The sequence below is a fragment of the Erythrolamprus reginae genome, chromosome 1, assembly GCF_031021105.1.
Source record: "Erythrolamprus reginae isolate rEryReg1 chromosome 1, rEryReg1.hap1, whole genome shotgun sequence".
NCBI classification, from domain to species: domain Eukaryota; kingdom Metazoa; phylum Chordata; class Lepidosauria; order Squamata; family Dipsadidae; genus Erythrolamprus; species Erythrolamprus reginae.
The window spans coordinates 32,545,538-32,568,089 of NC_091950.1; the positions used below are offsets into that span (position 1 = coordinate 32,545,538).

The following is a 22,552-nucleotide window of genomic DNA, read 5'->3' on the forward strand; positions in this document are numbered from 1 at the left end:
AACAGTGCAGTCAGGCGGTAGGGAAAGCAAGTAGGATGCTTGGCTGCATAGCTAGAGGTATAACAAGCAGGAAGAGGGAGATTATGATCCCGCTATATAGAGTGCTGGTGAGACCACATTTGGAATACTGTGTTCAGTTCTGGAGACCTCACCTACAAAAAGATATTGACAAAATTGAACGGGTCCAAAGACGGGCTACAAGAATGGTGGAAGGTCTTAACCATAAAACGTATCAGGAAAGGCTTCATGAACTCAATCTGTATAGTCTGGAGGACAGAAGGAAAAGTGGGGACATGATCGAAACATTTAAATATGTTAAAGGGTTAAATAAGGTCCAGGAGGGAAGTGTTTTTAATAGGAAAGTGAACACAAGGACAAGGGGACACAATCTGAAGTTAGTTGGGGGAAAGATCAAAAGCAACATGAGAAAATATTATTTTACTGAAAGAGTAGTAGATCCTTGGAACAAACTTCCAGCAGACGTGGTAGATAAATCCACAGTAACTGAATTTAAACATGCCTGGGATAAACATATATCCATCCTAAGATAAAATACAGAAAATAGTATAAGGGCAGACTAGATCATGAGGTCTTTTTCTGCTGTCAGTCATGTTTCTATGTCTTTTCACCCTATAACAGTAAATGAAGAGCCAGAGATCTTTATTCTGTGGAGGGTCAAAAACCTCCCCTATTGAGGAATCTGTATGGGGTTAGACTGTATGCCTATCAGTAAGTGGGGCAGAAGGAAACTGTGGGTGAAGAACCACAGTTCACAGCAACCAGGTTATCCATTTTCTCTCCTTTGGCACACCTTTTTCCCTTTCCCATCACTTCTTTCTCTTTCCCTCTCTTTGCTGGAATTGGTTGCTTGCTGATAGATGCATAAATTTAAAAAGATTCAATGCAGGGGAAGGTTCTAACCAGTGAAGGGCTATCAAATTTTTTACTACCACACTGTGGCCATAGCTTTTGCATTTTCTTTCAACATCTTTCAGTGCAAATTGGGTGCTCTGGGGTGGAGCTCCATTTTCACTACCCCACTGCGTTCCCCCCATCCGGGCAGTAGCCCACCCCTGGTTCTAACTCACCTTGTTCCTGTATCACGTGGGTGCACGTGCACATATGCACAGTACAAAAAATCTGATTTTTTCTTTTAAAGCTGGAAACAAGATGGTGACGCATGCGCAGTGCCAGAAATCTGGCTTCTGAGCATGCACAGAAACAAACAAAAAACCCAGAAAAAAATCCAAAAAAACAAATTTAAAAAATTCCAAATAAATGATTGTGATGCCCACAGAATGGCACAGATGGATCCAGTTCTGTGATGTCATCATGACATCACCAGTGGTTTGCTATTGGTTCGGGTGAACCGGTCCAAAGTGGGAGGAACCCACCTCTGATTCAATCCAATGAAGAGATTTTGGCAGTGAGCAATATAGCTATCCCTAAATTACTTTGGGTCAATGGGAGAAGGCTCCTCTCAAGCACTGGTAGAGACGTTCTGGTGGAAATAACCACATATTTCACCAAAGGCAAACAATAGCAGAATCCTAAGCTGCATCAACAGGGGAATATACTCCAAGACCAGGGAAGTCTTAATACCACTCTACTACGCCCTGGTCCGACCACACCTGGAGTAGTGTATACAGTTCTGGTCACCACAGTTCAAAAGAGACATTGAAACTCTGGAGAAGGTGCAAAAAAGAGCAACCAAGATGATTAAGGGATTGGAAACCAAGACTTACGAAGAGAGACTGAGGGAACTGGGCATGGATAGCCTAGAGAAAAGGAGGGCCAGAGCAGACATGAAAGCAGTCTACAAGTATACGAGGGGATGTCACAGAGAGGAGGGGATCACTTTATTCTTCAGGGCACCAGATGGCTGGACAAGGAACAACGGCTGGAAGCTGACCAAGGAGAGATTCAACATGGAGATAAGGAGGAACTTCCTGACGGTCAGAGCGATCAACCAATAGAACAACCTACCAGCGGACGTTGTGAACTCCAACACTGGACATTTTTAAGAGAAGATTGAACTGCCACTTGACTGGTATACTATAGGGTTCCTGCTTGGACAGGGGGTTGAATTCGATGGCCTTCATGGTCCCTTTCAACTCTATCAATCAATCAATCAATCAATCAATCAATCAATCAATCAATCAATCAATCAATCAATCAATAAATAAATAAATAAATAAATATGCAAGACCTTCAGGTTGACTGAGGAGAAAGACAGATGGGCACCTCCAATGCCTCCAATGCACACTGTGGGCAATTTCCCCAGCATGTATGTATGTATGTATGTATGTATGTATGTATGTATGTATGTATGTATTTATTTATTTATTTATTTACTTATTTATTTTTCCATCCATCCATCCATCCATCCATCCATCCATCCATCCATCCATCCATCCATCCACATACTCACTCACTCAGTTACCTAATTACTAACTACAGTTGGAAGGGATCTTGTAGGTCATTTTGTCCAACCCCCTGCTCGAGCAGAAAACCTATACCACCCCAGACAAATGGCAGTCCAACCTCTTCTTGAAAGTCTCAAGTGTTGGAGCGTTCACAACTTCTGCAGGCAAGCCGTTCCACTGATTAATCGCTCTCACCATTAGAAAGTTCCTCCTTATTTCCAGGTTCCCAAACCAACCTAGTGTGGGAGAATTTTGTTCATGCTACAGATGAAAACTTCTCTCAGCTTTCTACCAGAGAGCTGCCTGAATACTTTGGCCTTTTCGCTATTTATCACCTTCCTTCCTTGCTATTGGTTTCTCTTCATTCCTGTTGTACTGGGCAGTGGTTGAGAATGCTGAGAAGGGTAGAAGCTGAACAGGAAATCCCTTACAGCCCATGGTCATGTACACTGGAAGGTTTTCAGCCGGCACTAGAGAATAATTTCTTCAGCAATCTTCAGAAACCCCCCAGCCCATGCTGACCAAACTCATCTAGATTTGAAGGCTCTCAACCAGCATTTCTTCAGCATTGTCTCAGTGACATGTGCTCTGAGAAAGTTTGCAAAAGTTCCAAAGCAAACTAAGGCCAAGAGATATGCCACTTTGTTCTTAGAAGTAAAGGAATTGTGATTAATCCTGCTGTTGTGTTCGCATTTACTCTACACTTGTGCTGTTTTGGGTGTAACGAAATGTAAAAATCAGTGTGTAGCAAAAAGTTAACCAAAACAACAACAACCCCACACTCATAGTAAAAACCCCTCAAATGAGGAAAAGTCAATTAATCACAAATTTCAGATCCGCATGACAAATAATCTACAGGGTCTCAAATTTCATTTCGGATCATATAGGCTCGAGCATAAGAAGCATTGAGAGGTTCCTTCACTCAAAACACTGTCAAAGCAGAGTTCTACTTTGAAGGTTCATATTGTCCATCTTGCTAAAGGCTTTTAACTTGAGGCTAAATGCCACTAGAAATTGGGGTAAGAACTGCATGTGGATAAAAAGTCACAAGTTGCCCACCCCCTGATATGAAAATTAAGGAAAAAGCTGGATTTATTTCTCATACCTCTCAGATTTGAAGAAAGCAGAGGAAAACTATTTGTTACCTTCATATTTCCAATCTGATCTCATTGTCAAAATGATTGATGTTTGATTGATTTACTTTATTATGTAAAACTGAACTAATTTATGGATGATACCCCACTAATATATGGTGTCAGCCACTTTTACATGGCATTTGAAAGATGAAGTGTCACGCATGCATGCATCATGGATCTATTTGCAGCATTAGCCATAATTAACTATAGCAATAGTACATCTCTGAATTCTTAATGGTGATAAAGAATAAGGAAAGGACAATGCTATTTCTCAATCTGTGAGATTCCTAAAATGACTTCTTAGAACGGGATGGGAGAACATATGGAAAATAGATGGTCTGGAGATCTAATTGTTGTCCTTAACCTACTTTCCTTAGATTTATAAAAAGGAGGAGTATAATAAAAGACGAGAGAGAGATTTCTTTTATTTGTCTGAGGATGCAAAATGAGGAAAAATAGCTCCAATATACTATGTGGAACATCAAAGAAGATGAAAAAAATATGTAAAGTAAAAGGTGAATAGGAAAAGGGAAGAATCTTGCTGTCCTGCTGTAACAAAAATTGCTAAGAGTCGGAAGACTAATGGATTTATTGCAGCCGAAGGTTTTCTTGGCTGTAGTTCACCTTGTCAGATGGAGATGGTTGGGGGGGGGGGGATTTGCAAAAAACAAAAAAGTATTTTGGAGACTGGCCAGATTGAAAGTAGCAGCAAAACACCACTCTCTTCTTTGCTTGGTTTCCTAATTGAGGACCATCCTTGAATAGAAAGACCATATGTGGACTTTAACTCCCAAGAATTTTCAGTCATGACGGTTTGGCTGGGGCTTTTTGGAAGATGAAATTCCCATTTCTGCTTAGATTTTCCCTGTTGGGGAAGGCTAAATTATGCAATCTCCACATCAAAAATGTTTATTACAGAGATACACCATCTGTAGCCCTACAGACAAATGTGGCTCCCCAAAGCCTTAAATAAAACCCACAGAGCTCCTACAGAATTTGCTGCAAATCATATTTTTTATATTACAAATGGAAATCAATTAAATATGTGGAGTGTGATTTTTAAACCCTAATGGTTTTAAATCCCAGCTTAAAATTAAATTGAACTTGTGTTGTCTACTTTCACTGTGTTGATCTGATTCTTGCTCATTTTTTTAATGGTGCATCATTTAAAGGTCAAGCGTGGCCTTAACTCAAGAATGTTGACCCTTCTGGTTTTCCTTTAAGACAAAGCTCTTGAAGACAAACAATGGCTTCAATAAGGCACCTGAAATGTAAAGACATATTTGTGTATTTCTATACAAATATATAACTTTGCTTGCCCCCAAAGTTACATAGTGACAGCTGTGATGTGACAAAATCATGGATGTGTATTGATGGTTATTGAAACGGATGTCCAAGTGCCGCCTCTATGTTGGTTGAGGCAGGCAGGATTCCCTTGGGTACCATTTGTTGAGGTCAAGTGAAAGGGAGGGTTTTGCTTTCTCTTTCTGCTCAAGATTCCCATGTACAATTGGTGGGCCACTGTGTGACACAGAATGCTGGACTTGATGAGCTTTGGCCTGATTCAGCATTGCTCTTCTTATGTTCTTATGATTGGGCAAATTGGCCCTTATTAAAGGTAAACTTTGAAAGCTTTAAACTAAATAAGTACATCTTAAAATAATGTTTAACAGTCTTTAATAACAGAGTTTAGAAGGCCCAACCCCTTGCTCAAACAGGAGATCCTATTTATTTATTTTATTCATTTATTTATTAGATAGAAGACTTGGAGATGGTGAAACTTTTCAGCACCGAGTACCCATACCAGAACTCATGTGCATGCCGGAGCCCCAGAAACTCGAAGACCAGCTGTTCTGATCTCCGGCTAAGGCCACTGTTAATTGGAATAAAGGCTTGCTAAATGCAGAGATTTGTAAAAACAAAACATCATCTTTATTTTTCTTCCTTCTGTTACAAACTGCGTCATCTTGGCACACAGGCTATCTTATCTCAGTCTTTAGTAGTCAAGGCAACATCAAAATCATCAAAGCATTCCACAAGTCATTCTAAGATTTATGGCTAGCCCAGGGTAATAAAAACTGCAATTAAAAGCACATAAAGCAAAGCTTACTTTCAGAGCCGCTGAAAGACACCTCCATATTTCTTAATAGCAGATTGAAAACTCCACCCTTCTCTCCCGCTGACACCTGGACGTGACAAATTAATTACTTCATTAATTAGCCCGTTCTTCTCCTTAATATTTCTTCCCTGACACTTGCTCCCTTCGTCTCTGCAAGTGTCTGAAAGAAGGATTTACCCATCGAATATCTGTTTCTCCTTCACTTGAATCTGAACTCATAGGAATGTCCTGTGGTTGGTCTCCTCCTTCTTCTTTTGCCTGTAAATCAGGCCCTGCCACTAATTCATAAACACTTTCTGAATCAGAATCTGCAAAATCCCCAAACTGAACAGGAGTATAAACAACACCAGCCGGCCGGTGCGCATGCATGCGGCATCACCAGCTGGTCTTCTAGCTTTTGGTACATGCATATGCCATGGTCAGCTGGACTTCACGCATCCTGAAGCACCAGAAGCTCAAAGACCAGGTGGCTGGAGCATGTATGTGGTCTTTAGGTTTTCTGGGCTCCAGCACACACAAAGATCAGGCACCAGAAACCAGAAAAGCAGCAAGCAATGGCGTGCTTCCCCACAGAGAGGGCTCTGAGTACCACCTCTGGCATACGTGCCATAGGTTTGCCATCACTATAATATACCATTCCAGACAAGTGGTTGTCCAGTGTTAAAGGTGACAGTTTCATAGTTCAGGGAGGAAGATATAATGGTGCTCTGCTATCCTCGGGAAAATAAAAGAAATTAATGCACTGAAACTTCAGATCCACATAAAATATGTAACTTCTCCTACCATTTTATAGCCAGAATCTTTCATTTACTCTGAAAAATGGAAGCTAATAACATGCAGACAAATCTTTCTTTACAGAGATGTCATCAATGGCCAAGGGAGATTTACAAGGCAATCAATGCATCTGTCTTCACAAGAAGATACAATTTATTTGCAAAGATGAGCCATGTCAGATCCTCAATAGCTTTTGCATTTAAAGAAGATGTGGTTAAAATAGACAGTGCACTTTCCCTTCCTTTTAACTTAATTGTCAACTTATTATTGCCAACAGAGTCAGCTGAAAGAACAAGCAGTGTAAACCGAATTGATTCTTGAGATAATCTTGGATTAGTTTCTCAGACATCTGAAATTAATTCAAGCTCTAGTCAGGTTAAAGATTTTATATGACCATTTCAAAATTTACCAATATAATGAATATGGAAAAAAGAGGAGATAAAGCTAGCATACATTACCCCATGTTTGTTAAAATACAATGCCTAGTTTTGGCTAAATGTCTGGAGAAAGTTTAGCACTAGACTAGTACTAGCACTTAGACATTCGTTCGTTCGTTCGTTCGTTCGTTCATTCATTCATTCATTCATTCATTCATTCATTCATTCATTCATTCATTCATTCATTCATTCATTGGATTTCTATGCCGCCCTTCTCCAAAGACTCAGGGCAGCTTTATGGAGAGCTAAGCTGTTTATAGAATCAGCATTTGCCCCCAACAGTCTGGATTCTCATATTACTGACCTTGGAAGGATGAGTTAACCTTGAGCCAGTGAGAATCAAACTGCCGGCAGTCAGCGGAATTAGCCTGTAATACTGCATTCTAACCACTGTGGCACCATGGCTCTCAGGTATACAACATGAAATAAAGTATTGTTAAAAATGTAACAGGATAAGATCTGTCTTCATACGCAAACTGCAGATCAACATTCCCTTCTTTATTATCATGTTACAAGAAGTTCACTCTCATGAATGATATATAAAAGATGGGAATAGTACAGGGTTGTTGTTGAAACAAGAATTTAGATTAGCACCACCTGGTGCTGCTGTTTGGATGAGAGAAACATAACCTGCTGAAAATACATATCAGAATATTTACAATATTGAAAACTTGGACAATGTACAAAGAGAAACTAAATATATAGCCTTCGGGTGCTCTTCTCGGTTGAATTAAATTTGGTAACCGAATGCTTATTTTTAAGCTACGAGGGAATCAAAGCTTTTATAGAAGTAGAAATCTGACTGGGCTCATGAGAATGAATCCCAGGAGACAGTATGGAATATTTGAATTCCAAATAATGAAAATTGGACAATTCAGGATTTTACTTTTGGGAATATTTGGTCACAGGGTAAGACATTAAGAGTGTTCTATTATTCTAATATTTTAAGTAAGGAAAGATAACATTTTTCTATAACACAACGTTTCTACAACACTCTGTGGCCTGCACTGGCTGCCGATCGGTTTCCGGTCACAATTCAAAATGTTGGTAATGACCTTTAAAGCCCTTCATGGGATTGGACCAGAATACCTCCGGAACCGCCTTCTACCGCATGAATCCCAGCGGCTGATAACGTCCCACAGAGTTGGCCTTCTCCGGGTCCCGTCGACCAAACAATGTCGTTTGGCGGGCCCCAGGGGAAGAGTCTTCTCTGTGGTGGCCCTGGCCCCCTGGAATCAACTTCCCCCGGAGATTAGAACAGCCCCCACCCTCCTTGTCTTTCGCAAGTTACTCAAGACCCACCTATATCGCCAGGCATGGGGGAATTAAGACATCTCCCCCAGGCTTTCTTATATTTTATGTTTGGTATGTATGTGTTGTATGGTTTAAATTGTTGGGGGTTTTTAATATAATTTTAATATTAGATTTGTTCCATTGTTATACTGTTTTTATTATTGTTGTGAGCCGCCCCGAGTCTTTGGAGAAGGGCGGCATACAAATCTAATAAATTGAATTGAATTGAATTGAACATTCTTTTTCTAGGATAAAATCAAGGACACTTAATTGGAGAAAGAGTTTAATAAAGTATATTTGATTTTTTTAAAAAAATCTGCCTTGCATTGAAAGATGTAAAACAACGCAAATAAAATCAGCTTGATCTCAATATCAGGGAAAATTGTGGAAAATATAATCAAGCAAGAAATCAACGAACACCTACAAACAAACAAAGTAATAACCAAAAGCCAACCTGGGTTGTATTTGTTAGTATGTCTCGGTGCAAAACCTTCAACATACATTAAACAGAGTTGTTGAGTGTAGGTAATGTGGGTTAGCCAGACAATGACTCAGACTTAGTATCAATGTATATACAACAATATTATTAGTTACAAATATACAAAATCAGCAATATAACTCTAATAGTTTACAAACCGTACCCAGTAAGAATAATACAGCTCACAGCAAAGATATCTCCTACAAAGAGATATCCCCCAAAGGGAATGGTGCTGGCGCCCTCTTATGGCCAACCAGTAATATTTCCTTAAAGATAGTCTCTATATTTTACAGACTAACATTGTTAGTTTACTGTATGGCAACACCCAAGTAAGTTACATACCATGTACTAACATTATTATTATTATTATTATTATTATTATTATTATCATCATCATCATCATCATCATCATCATCACCATCCTTCTCCTCCCCCTCCTCAACATCATAATCATTATATCATTGGAGCAAAACCCCCCAGAAATGAAGGTATTCCAAATGTATTGATTGACATGTGTGTTGGAAATAGAATGAAATAAATGGTAGATTGTGTTGCTGCTCTTGAAGTTATCCTTAAGTGCTAATTTAATGCACTCAAAGTTTTATACATGGTCGAAGAGAAAACTGAAATTAATCTTCCTTTAGATTCTTTAATAATAATGTCATTTAACAGATGACCTAAATATAGAGGAGACAGATGAACTGAAATCTTCATGGATCATACTATCAAGGACAACAGCCATAAACTTTGTCACATGGGAATGATTGTTTAAAACAGCAAACTGAGCCCAAAGGATCCACTAGCAGATGGTGCATAGAGTAATAAATACATAAAGCAGATAAAGAAGAAAGCAGAGGAGGAAGAATAGCAGACATACAAATGATAGATGTATGGATTAGTAAAACACCTTCCTTGTTTATCGTAACAGTTGGATTTGAATAGAGGAGCCAGATTTGCCCCATTCAGGAGTGGAATGAATTTATTGCCTTTAAAAAAATGTATGAAAACATCACTCATCTTTTTCTAAGGGAACAGATAGGGTGGATTCATCTACATATATAATGGCAAAAACCACTGAAGCCACGATCACAAAATCTCCAGAACTGTAAAGCTTACAAACCTGAAATTTGGTACATATGTTCCTCTTGGCTTCTAAGTGCTTGCCAAGAAAGGATTTTTCAAAATGACCATCAGATCATTTATATTTCTTATATTATCATTAACATGCTCTGATGTTAATTGGTTAGACATTCTATTCCCTCTCCTCAACTTGAAAATAACTCTGGAGAGAATGGGATAGCATAGGAGACAGTTCTGTTGGACAAGCTGTTGACCTCTCGTGATTCCTAAGAAGTCAGTAAGGAGCGTGCATAAGTGCACCTGAGTGCCTTCCGTCCCCTGTCCTTATGTTTCTTTTTTACTAGTATCATGTATATCAATAATATTATATCTTTGTATATCACCAATACGTACTTGACAAAACAAATAAATAAATAAAATAAATAAATAAAGCCTGAAGGAGAGAAGAGGGTAGGATAGGGGAGGCTTCGGTGAGGCAAGGCTGAGGGAGAAAAGAGAAGGGGAGAGGCCAATGGTAAAACTACTCATTAATTTTCAAGCGGTAAGTGTCAATTTATCAAGCCCATCACATAGTTTTGTAGTGAAGCACGGGTATTCAGCTAGTCTACTAGATTCAACTTGAATTAAACTTATTTGTTTTCTTTGTAATAAAGGATCATGAAAGTTTTCACATGAAGCAAATGAGACCATTCTCAAATTATCATTATTTTATTATTTTATTATTTTATCATTTATTTTATTATTTTATTATTTTACTATTTTATCATTTTTTAATTTTATTTATTTATTTACAAAATAAATAAATTTACAAAAGACTGGGAGGGAGGGCATGGTACGTTTCTCCAGAGGGAGTTCGTTCCAGAGGGCCGGGGCCACCACAGATAAGGTTCTTCCCCTAGGTCCTGCCAGACGGCATTGTCTGGCCGACGGGACCTGAAGAAGGCCATCTCTGTGGGATCTAACCAGCCGCTGCAATACACGAGGCAGAAGACGGTCCTGAAGATAATCTGGTCCTAAGCCATGTACGACTTCATAGGTCATAACCAGCACTTTGAATTGTGCCTGGAGACCAATTGGCAGCCAGTGCAGCTCAAAGAGTGATGTTGAAATGTGGCTAGATCTTGGTTGCTCCACTATAGATCGCGTGGCTGCTTTGTGCACAATTTGTAGTCACTATTTTGGACATATTATACAAAGATCTAGCTGGAGAGATGGAAGGAAAGAGAAGATTTGTTAGTGGACAGGGGAAAGGGAAGGTGTTGCCTTCTCTTTCTGCTCAAGATCCCCAAGGACAATTGGTGGGCTACTGTGTGACACAGAATGCTGGACTCGATGGGCTTTGGCCCAATTCAGTATGGCTCTTCTTGTGTTCTTATGTAAGACAACCAGCATCAACATAAATGGGTGTAATTATTGCAGCACTCGGTGCACCATTGGGAGATCAGAAGGATCAGATCATCCTGAAAGAAGTTTATTTATGTGAATCATTAAGAGTCAACGTTGATGCGATGATGCATGATCAATTAATCAGTCAATCAACCATTCAATAAATCAGTAAAATATTATGGGTGCACATAACATGCTAAATCATGCAGACAAAAAGATAAAAATCAACCGACTGTGTACAACATTAGTTTCACAAATGCAGTTATTATTTTTAACTGTTTCGGATAAAATGTATTGCTTGAATTTAAAATGGACTGCTGAACACAACGATGCTATTAAAGGAAAGGCCACATGTTTTAATGTTTGGATAGTAATAGTAGCTTTGGTCCCTGGAAATGGAGATCTTGCAGGGACTTATTATTACGTAGCAAACATACAATAGTTTTAAGCAGAGAAAGCTTCATTTTGCTCTTTTTTCCTTTCTCTTTTCCTAAACACACACACACACACAACACATCAAACACCACTGTTTGACTACAGAATGATACATGGACCTCATGCAACCTAAGACAGTGATGGCGAACCTTTTTCCCCTCGGGTGCCAAAAGAGCATGTGCGCGTGCTATCATGCATGCGCGAGAACCCACACCCATAATTCAATGCCTGGGGAGGGCAAAAACAGCTCCCCCCACTCCCCAGAGGCCCTTTGGAGGCCAGAAACAGCCTGTTTCTCAACTCTGGTGGGCCCAGTAGGCTCATGTTTTGGCCTCCCCAGGCTCCAAAAGCTTCTCTGGAGCCGGGGGAGGGTAAAAATGCGCTCCCCATCCCCCCAGAGGGTCATTGGAAGCAAAAAAAAAACATTCTTGATTGATTGATTTGATTTGTATGCCGCCCTTCTCCAAAAATCCAGAGCCTCTGTACAAGCCAAAAATCAGCTGCCCAGCACACATATGCATGTTTGGAGCTGAGCTAGGACAATGGTTCACATGCCAGCAGATATGCCTCCATGTGCCACCTGTGGCACCCATGCCATAGGTTCACCACCACTGTCCTAAGAGATCTCAGCTTCTATATGGTGTCAACACCAACTTGGGAAGCATGTAGAAGGCCTACCTGTCACGAGAAAGCTGCAGCGGCCAGCCCCTGCTTCGTTGATGATGTTGCAAGTGTAATTTCCGTAACTGTCCCTCGATAGGCTCCTGATTATATACTCCGTGGAGTCTTGAGCATCAAATCTTCCTGTCCGAAGAAGCTTGCTTCCCAGTCGCCACTCAAAGGTCAAAACCCGAGTTGGGTAAGCCCTCAGCACCCGGCAGCTCATGGTCATACTTCGGCCCTGGCCTTGTCGAATCTCAAGGAAGATTGGTTCAACCGCAGGTGGGTCTGCAAGAAAAAAAAATGAGGGGGTGAATAAAAGGGGACACAGCAAACACACAACTCTTCAGGCCCTAATTCCCTTATAGATGACTAATTTTGCATTTTCACCTCAAAAAAATAGTTAATGGAACTGCTTTTGAAAATCATTTAGAACAATGGTGGTAGTGACGATGACAGGAGGCTCTGCCCCACACTCCCCTGGAAGTCATCGCAGACTATCTATACCGGGGTCTCCAACCTGGGCCACTTTAAGACTTCTGGACTTCAACTCCCAGAATTCCTCAGCCAGCAAAGCTCAACACCTCACCTCAGCAGGAATTCTGGGGGTTGAAGTCCACAAGTCTTAAAGAGACCTCTGATCTATACACAGGCAGAAGGTTCTGCGCATGTGCAGAAGCGCCACACACTAGCTACATTCATAGTCACAAACAAGTAGTGGAGGTAAGTGAAACCCAGTACTTCAAAAGTAGATTGGCTGGTCTAAAAGAAACAGAAGTATAGAGATCCAGCAAGACAGAACATAAAATAAAAAGGTGCAAGAACTCTACATCCTGGCCATAAAAAAAAGAAAAAGAAATCAGAAAGAGAGGGAATTTAAGACAGATTTTTTTTAAAAAAATAGAAACATGGATTATTTAACTCAAATAAATTTTCTTTTATGATGGCAATGAGACCCAGATATTGCCCAGTTAAGCAAATGAGCTATACAGTAGTCCCTCGCTATATCACGCTTCACCTACTGCAGCTTCACTTCATCGTGGGTTTTCAAGAAATATTAATGAGGAAAATAATTCGCGGATCTTCGCTGGTTCGTGGGTTTCTGAGGAAGTCGATCGGCAGATTTAAACAGCCCGCGGAACTCGATCGGCAGGTTTTTTTAAAAAAATATATCTAAAATTGTAAATACTGTATTTAAATACAGTGGTACCTTAAGATACGAACCCCTCGTCTTACGAACAACTCGTGATACAAACCCGGGGTTCAGAAAAATTTTGCCTCTTCTTACGAACTTTTTTTGAGTTACGAACTGGCGTTCGGAGACTGCTGGGAAGCCGCGCGGCTGTTTTAAAAGGTGACAGCCAGGCGGCGGGGCTTCCCAGAAGCCTCCCGAACGCCGGTTCGTAACTCGAACAAAGTTTGTAAGAAGAGGCAAAATTTTTCTGAACCCCGGGTTCGGGGTTCGGGGAGGTGCTGGGAAGCCCCCCAGGCCGGCTGTGACCTTTTAAAACAGCCGCGCCGCTTCCCAGCTGTCTCCCGAAGCCGAACGGCAAAGCCGAACTTCCGCGTTCGGCTTCAGGAGACAGATGGGAAGCGGCGTGGCTCTTTTAAAAGGTCGCAGCCGGCCTGGGGGGCTTCCCAGCACCCCCCCGAACCCTGGGTTCGGGGGGGTGCTGGGAAGCCCCCCAGGCCGGCTGTCACCTTTTAAAACAGCAGCGCGGCTTCCCAGCAGTCGCTGAAAGCCGTTTTTTTGCGGGGGGGTTTTTGATTACACGGATTAATAGACTTTACATTGTTTCCTATGGGAAACAATGTTTTGTCTTACGAACCTTTCGTCTTACGAACCTCCTCCTTGCACCAATTAAGTTCGTATCATGAGGTATTACTGTACTGTATCTAAAATAAATACTGTGTGGGAAGGGTTTATAAACACTTAAAACTATGAAAACTTACCAAACAATTACAATATAAGTACTGAAATAAGTACTATCAGTCGATAAATTCCCCATCGCGGATTTCACCTATCGCGGCCGGGTCTGGAACGTAACACCAGCAATAGGTGAGGGCTTACTGTACAGTATTACCATTTCCAATTGAAACTTCTAAATAGCCCCTCCCCTTTGAAAATGACAATTATTAGCCACTCTAGGTTTCTGGCCTACCTTTCATGGGAGTCAGCCTGCCATCTGTTAATGGTGAACCTGCCCCATTTTCACTTGCTCTTAAGATATTAATGGGCCAGAACCTCTGTGCTTGCAGTGAAGCAAAGGTTCTTGCAGTTTTGTTACAAAGATCCAGTTTGAATGGCAGGCAAGAGATTTGACGATTTCCACTGTGCCTAGAGTTGCAGGTCATTTGGATTCCTCAGGAGGAGGCTGATTAAAGTTCCTTCTCATTCTTTTTTCCCTTACTTTTCCTCATCTAACCCAAAAAAAAGACAAGAAATTTTAAGCAATTCTCTAGGCAGTATTTTCCCCTCTTTATGAAAATTTAAGATTCAGTGTAGATGAACTAAAGAGTATAGGACACATCTGGCCAAGTTTTTTACATGAATTAATTCAATGCAAAAAATATTCTTTTTTATTAATTAGTTTTTATTTTTATTATCAGTTGTCAAACACTTTGATGAAAACTCTTCTGTTTTTTTCCCCAGGGGAATGACAAATGCTTTGTACTTTTAAAATTACAAAATGGCCAACAGTTGTGTGGGAATCAAACCCACCGAAGGAACTATATTATTATTATTATTATTATTATTATTATTATTATTATTATTATTATTATTATTATTATTTAGATTTGTATGCCGCCCCTCTCTGAGGACTCGATATACACCTCGATATTTGATATACAACTATATCAAATATAAACTAAAAAAAACCATTCAACACTAAATCATATCTGTATAGTCTGGAGGACAGAAGGAAAAGGGGGGACATGATCGAAACATTTAAATATGTTAAAGTGTTAAATAAGGTTCAGGAGGGAAGTGTTTTTAATAGGAAAGTGAACACAAGAACAAGGGGACACAATCTGAAGTTAGTTGGGGGAAAGATAAAAAACAACGTGAGAAAATATTATTTCACTGAAAGAGTAGTAGATCCTTGGAACAAACTTCCAGCAGACGTGGTAGATAAATCCACAGTAACTGAATTTAAACATGCCTGGGATAAACATATATCCATTGTAAGATAAAATACAGGAAATAGTATAAGGGCAGACTAGATGGACCATGAGGTCTTTTTCTGCCGTCAGTCTTCTATGTTTCTATAATAAGCAATATAAGACTATTGTTTACTTATAAATAGGATAAAAGGGGGGGAAAGGCAAATTTTCAGTGTTTTTAATGAATTTTTTAATGAAAATGATAGCGGAAAATTGCGAACTCTATAAGGGAAATAAGAGGAAGGTTGTGAGGAAAAAATGCAAAAACTGAGGTGGTTTTGAAAGGGTTAATGGAATGATAACTAGGCAAAACAACTCTGTGGTGCCCCCTTTCCCTTGGTGCTTTAAGCACATACTTATTTAGCTTAATCCAGAGTGGTGAAAAATTATCATATGGTTCTTCTAATTTCCCTGGGTTTCCCCCACAGTTGAAATCCCACGAAACTATTTTTCAGACAGAAATGCAGACTTCAAAATGATGGAAAGATGGCTAATAGCAGTAAAAAAATAGTCAACTGCAGCAGCTTCTCCCATCTCCAGCAATAAAGTCAGCTCAAAAATGCTAACAAGAGAGATTTGACATAAATCCTCAATCACCCTGAGAATAAGAAAAGCAAATTTGCAGGAGAGAGAGAGAGAGGAGGAGAAACCTGAAAGAATGATTTTCAGCACTGTGATAATGTAATATTCTCCCCCACCACCAACTCTTTCTCTCTCTTTCTCTCTCCCTCATTTCCTACAAAGCTCGATGGATAGTTTCACAGCCTTTCATACACAACTGACTGGTTTTTCTAAAAGTGTATCACAAACAAGTAACATCATTCATTTTTATTGGTGTGTTGAGCCCATAGATAGATTTACTTCACCACAATCTATATCCAACCTGTCCTTTTGAGTCTCTTAATGATGTACTCATCCACGTTGCTGCTGGTGGTAATTTTCTTCTTTTTCGTCTGAAAAAGGATCACTTGAGCCTGGTCATTTGTGCCTCTGAAATGATTCGTTCAATGATCCATCCACTTATTTTTCTTGGCTATCTACTAGACTCTCAGGAGTCTTCTCCAACCTCAAAGTTCAAAGGCATCAGTGTCCCTCAATTGGACATAGAAACATAGAAGATTGATGGCAGAAAAAGACCTCATGGTCTGTCTAGTCTGCATTTATACTATTTCCTGTATTTTATCTTAGGATGGATATATGTTTATCCCAGGCATGTTTAAATTCAGTTACTGTGGATTTACCAACCAGGTCTGCTGGAAGTTTGTTCCAAGGATCTACTACTCTTTCAGTAAAATAATATTTTCTCATGTTGCTTCTGATCTTTCCCCCAACTAACTTCAGATTGTGTCCCCTTGTTCTTGTGTTCACTTTCCTATTAAAAACACTTCTCTCCTGAAGCTTATTTAACCCTTTAACATATTTAAATGTTTCGATCGTGCCCCCCGTTTTCCTTCCTTCTAATTATTTATTAGATTTGCATGCCGCCCTTCTCAGAAGACTCGGGGCGTCTTTAGCATGTTCTGTGGAATGCAGTTAATATTTAAAATATTTAATAATATATTCTCATGTTGCTTCTGATCTTTCCCCCAAGTAACCTCAGATTGTGCCCCCTTGTTCTTGTGTTCACTTTCCTATTAAAAACACTTCCCTCCAGAAACTTATCTAAACCTTTAACATATTTAAATGTCCCCCCTTTTCCTTCTGTCCTCTAGACTATAAAGATTGAGTTCATTAAGTCTTTCCTGATAAGTTTATGCTTAAGACCTTCCACCATTCTTGTAGCCCGTCTTTGGACCCGTTCAATTTTGTCAATATCTTTTTGTAGGTGAGGTCTCCAGAACTGAACACAGTATTCCAAATGTGGTCTCACCAGCGCTCTATATAGCGGGATCACAATCTCCCTCTTCCTGTTTGTTATACCTCTAGCTATGTAGCCGAGCATTCTACTTGCCTTCCCTACCACCTGACCGCACTGTTCACCCATTTTGAGTGAAATCACTACCCCTAAATCCTTCTCTTCTGAAGTTTTTGCTAACACAGAACTGCCAATACAATACTCAGTTGGAAGAGTAATGTAAGACCATCTTCCAACATTTATACCAATTTTGGTGAATGGGGGTGCAGATGTGCACCAGAAACCACAAGATCTTCTTCCCAGGATGCACATGTGCACTGGGAGGCTTCTCTTATGGTTTCCAGCATGTGCATGGCCACCTTGTCTTCCGGCTTCTTGAACACGTGTGCATGTGGAGAGCAGTTGTCCAGTGTGCATCCGATACCAGAAGATCATCTTTCCAGCACGCACATGTGCACTGGGTGGCTGTTCTTCTGGTTTCAGGCCCTTCTGCACATGTGAAGACCAGCTGGCCAGCGCACTGGGTGGCAGCTCATACCCAGAGAGGTGGCTCTGTGTGCCATTTCCAGCACGCATGCCATAGGTTCGCCGTTACAGACCTAGAGCACTCCAGATTGGGTTTCAGCAGCATAAAATAAATACAATAGATTCTTTCACTGTATCCTATTATGTAATAATGGATCTATAAACACTACCTTTCGCTATATCCTGATGAATCATTACAGCTGTATACTTGCTTGTGGCATTAACACACCACAAAAAGCCATTCATTCTGTCCAGGCCCTATGATTTATAATTACTACAGGGAAACAAAGACCTAAAGTAAATAATCAGAAATGTATCAAACTGAACAAGTCAAAAGAAAGTAAATAATTGTGGTTTATGTGGTTCTCAGGAACAATCTACCAGAAGACAAATGAAGAAGTACCAAAGACAGCAAATCATTTGTTTCTAATCTACTGATTACAGTTAAAAGCACTCATATATAAATTGGTCATCTAGAGTAACCTGGATGACTAAATAATATATTCTTCAAAAAGTTTCTGGTGGTAGAAGGATATCCTTTTACCGGCAGCTATCCAGTCTAAAATACAATACCGCTATACAGAGAGGTCCTTGGTACTCTCAGAGTTTGGTCACTTTCTTGCAGATGTTTCATTATTTATTCATTAGATTTCTATGCTGTCTTTCTCGAGGCGTACAACATTACAAATGCAACAATATGTAAAGAAATCTAAATTACTATAAAAGACTTATATAGATCGCTAAAAAGTATTTAAAACCACATATACACATTCATCCAATTCAATCATACATAATATCGGCCATAGACAATATTATCACTTACAGCTCCCATGCCCGCCAGCAGAGGTAGGTCTTAAGAGCTTTACGAAAGACCAGTAGGGAGGGGGTGGTACGTATCTCCGGAAGGATTTTGTTCCAGAGAAGAAGGCTCTTACTTACTTACTTACTTACTTACTTACTTACTTACTTACTTACTTACTTACTTACTTACTTACATAGAAACATAGAAGTCTGACGGCAGAAAAAGACCTCATGGTCCATCTAGTCTGCCCTTATACTATTTTCTGTATTTTATCTTAGGATGGATATATGTTTATCCCAGGCATGTTTAAATTCAGTTACTGTGGATTTATCTACCACGTCTGCTGGAAGTTTGTTCCAAGGATCTACTACTCTTTCAGTAAAATAATATTTTCTCATGTTGCTTTTGATCTTTCCCCCAACTAACTTCAGATTGTGTCCCCTTGTTCTTGTGTTCACTTTCCTATTAAAAACACTTCCCTCCTGGACCTTATTTAACCCTTTAATATATTTAAATGTTTCAATCATGTCCCCCCTTTTCCTTCTGTCCTCCAGACTATACAGATTGAGTTCATTAAGTCTTTCCTGATACGTTTTATGCTTAAGACCTTCCAGCATTCTTGTAGCCCATCTTTGGACCCGTTCAATTTTGTCAATATCTTTTTGTAGGTGAGGTCTCCAGAACTGAACACAGTATTCCAAATGTGGTCTCACCAGCATTCTATATAGCGGGATCATATCTATATAGCGGGATCACTTACTTATTTACTTACTTATTTATTTATCAGATTTGTATCCCGCCCCTCTCCGTAGACTCGGGGCGGCTAACAACAACAATAAGACAATGTAAACAAATCTAATATTTAAGTTAATTTAAAATCCCAATTTAAGAAACCAATCATACATACAGACATACCATGCATAAATTTTATAAGCCTAGGGGGAAGGGAAAGTCTCAATTCCCTCATGCCTGACGACAGAGGTGGGTTTTAAGGAGCTTACGAAAGGCAAGGAGGGTGGGGGCAACTCTGATATCTGGGGGGAGTTGGTTCCAAAGCGTCGGGGCCGCCACAGAGAAGGCTCTTCCCCTGAGTCGCGCCAAAGGACATTGTTTAGTTGACGGGACCCGGAGAAGGCCAACTCTGTGAGACCTGCCATGGAGAAGGCTCTTCCCCTAGGCCCTGCCAGCCAACATTGTCTGGCTGACAGGACCTGAAGAAGGTTGACTCTGTGAGACTTAACCGGCTGCTGGGATACATGAGGCAGAAGACGGCTCCGAAGATAGTCTGGTCCTAAGCCATGTATGGGTTTATAGGTCATAACCAGCACTTTAAATTGCGCCAGGAGACCAATTGGCAACCAGTGCAGTTCATGGGGTGATGTTGAAACGTGGGCAGATCTTGGTAGCCCCACTATAGCTCGCGTGGCTGCATTTTGCATAATTTGTAGTATCCGAACACTCTTCAGAGGTAGCCTCATGTAGAGAGCAGGTGATAAGGGTGTGAATGACTATGAGAAGTGACTCCCTGTCCAGATAAGGCTGCAACTGGTGCACAAGGTGTACACATGTGAACACCCCCCTCGATCCACAGCTGAGAGATGCTCTTCTAAGCTCAGCCGTGGATCGAGGAGGACGCCCAAGTTACAAAATTATTCAATTTTATAACAGAATAAGTGTATGGAGCATCAGGGTTTTTTTCATATTAATAACCAATAGTTTGCCCTGCCTGTGGGGTGTGGTAGTTTCTCCATTAGAGTGCTGTTTTTGGCTTCATAGGTGTTGATCCCTTGTTATCTGGATCAGCTTTGTGGGGGATATGTTCTGGTCTTTTTGTTCCTTTCTTAGCTTTTTGTTATCTCTCTTGAGTTGTCTTTTTTGAATGAAGAGCAATGATTAAGGGACTGGAGGCTAAAGTCTATTATGAACAGTTATGGAAACTGGGTGTGTCTAGTCTAACAAAGAGAATGAATGGGGATGAGATTATAACAGTTTTCCAATATTTGAGGGGCTATCACAGAGAAAAAAGAGGCAACCTATTCTCCAAAGCAACTTAGAGCAGGACAAGAAGTAACTGATGGAAATGTATTAAGGAGACATCCAGGAATAATTTTTCTGTAAGTGAGAAGAAATAATCAATGGAACAGCTTGATTCCAGAAGTTGAGGGTTCTCCATCACTCCATCATAGTTTTAAAGAGGAGATTGGACAGCTAGTCATCTGGAATGCTGTAGGGTCTCCTACTTGAGCAGGGAGTTGGACTTGAAGACCTCCAATGTCCCTTCAAACTCTGTTATTCTATCATTCTGATGTGTAAATATGTTTACTTCTATGTTCCTATTCTAATGAGTGACCTATGTTAATACCAAACTTTCAAAAATTTCTTAATGGTTTTGGGAAGTCCCTCATCCCTGAAGGCAAACACCAAATCATTTTTTTAAAATAGTCTGACGGAAGCATACGGCTTATGGAATGAAACAATATGGCTTCTATGGATGAAATAATTATGTTAAATGATTACATTGATTGATTAAGTGATTGATTTATCCATCCATCCATCCATCCATCCATCCATCCATCCATCCATCCATCCATGTATTTTCTATGCCATCAAAGTCCCAAAGGACTCAGGGAGGCTTGCAACAGGTTATAAAATACATTTAAAAACATCGTAAAAGATTCAGAAAAACCAGTTTAAAAATCACATACATGCATATTATTCAAGGCTGGACCTCGTAAAATTGCAAGATCAATGACCCCAAGCATGCTGGAAAAGCCAGGTCTTCAGTGCTTTCCAGAAGGTCAGATTTCATTACCCAACTAAGTAACATCATCAGATGTTACTTATTTGGGTAATGAAACATCTGCATCTGCAAGAAAACACCAAGCTCCGAGAGCGCCAAGGACCCCACAGTTCAGGCCTGAGATAAAATTATTCTCTTCAGTTAGGACTTAAACTGCTTTCAGATTAGATCTCTTCAACAAATGTGGTTCTGAGCAAAGGGCAGCAACCCTGAAGCCTCCTTTAAATCAGGTGTCTCCAACCTTGGCAACTTGGCTTTGCTGGCCAAGGAATTCTGGAGGTTGAAGTCCACAAGTCTTAATGTTGCCAACGTTGGAGACCCCTGCTCTAGATCACTTGCTAACAGACCTGATAAGTACTGTGGATAAAGCAAAATAACACATAGAACATAGAATAACAGAGTTGGAAGGGATCCTGGTGGTCTTCTAGTCCAACTCCTTGCACAGTTTGTTTGTTTGTTTGTTCATTCATTCATTCATTCGAGTTGAAAGGGACCGTGCAGGTCATCAAGTCCAACCCCTGCCTGAGCAGGAATCCTAAAGTACCCCAGCCAAATGGCAGTCTAATCTCCTCTTGAAAGTGTCCAGAGTTGGGGAGTTCACAACCTCCGCAGGCAGGTTGTTCCATTGGTTGATTGCTCTGACCGTCAGGAAGTTCTTCCTTACTTCTAGGTTGAATCTCTCCTTGGTCAGCTTCCAGCCGTTGTTCCTCGTCTGGCCCTCTGGTGCTCTGGAGAATAGAGTGGCCCCCTCCTCTCTGTGGCAACCCTTCATATACTATATACAGCTATCATGTCCCCTCTGGCCTTCCTTTTCTCTAGGCTATCCATGCCCAGTTCCCGCAATCTCTCTTTGTAAGTCTTGGTTTCAAGTCCCCTAATCATTTTGGTTGCTCTTTTCTGCACCTTCTCCAGAGTTTCAATATCTCTTTTGAGGTGTGGTGACCAGAACTGGATGCAATACTCCAGATGTGGTCTGACCAGGGCGTAGTAGAGTGGTATTAATACTTCCCTGGTCTTGGAGTGTATCCCCCTGTTGATGCAGCTTAGGATAGTGTTGGCTTTTTGGGCCGCTGCTGCAGTTAAGTGACCCTATCACAATTCCACACAAGTGCGGCCCAATCTCTTCTTAAAAAGGTCTTCTTAAAAAGCTCCAGAGCACTCAACTTCCAGAACTACTATTC

At 40.4% G+C, this 22,552-nt stretch overlaps 1 protein-coding gene across 1 annotated transcript in view; it reads right to left on the minus strand.

Moving 5' to 3' along the window:
* MDGA2 (MAM domain containing glycosylphosphatidylinositol anchor 2) overlaps positions 1 to 22,552 on the minus strand; it is a 574,798-nt gene that overhangs the window by 136,986 nt on the left and 415,260 nt on the right. Inside the window, exon 9 of the mRNA XM_070738239.1 lies at positions 12,243 to 12,512. Coding sequence (XP_070594340.1) covers positions 12,243 to 12,512 — 270 coding nt within the window. The remainder of the gene's footprint in view (positions 1 to 12,242; positions 12,513 to 22,552) is intronic.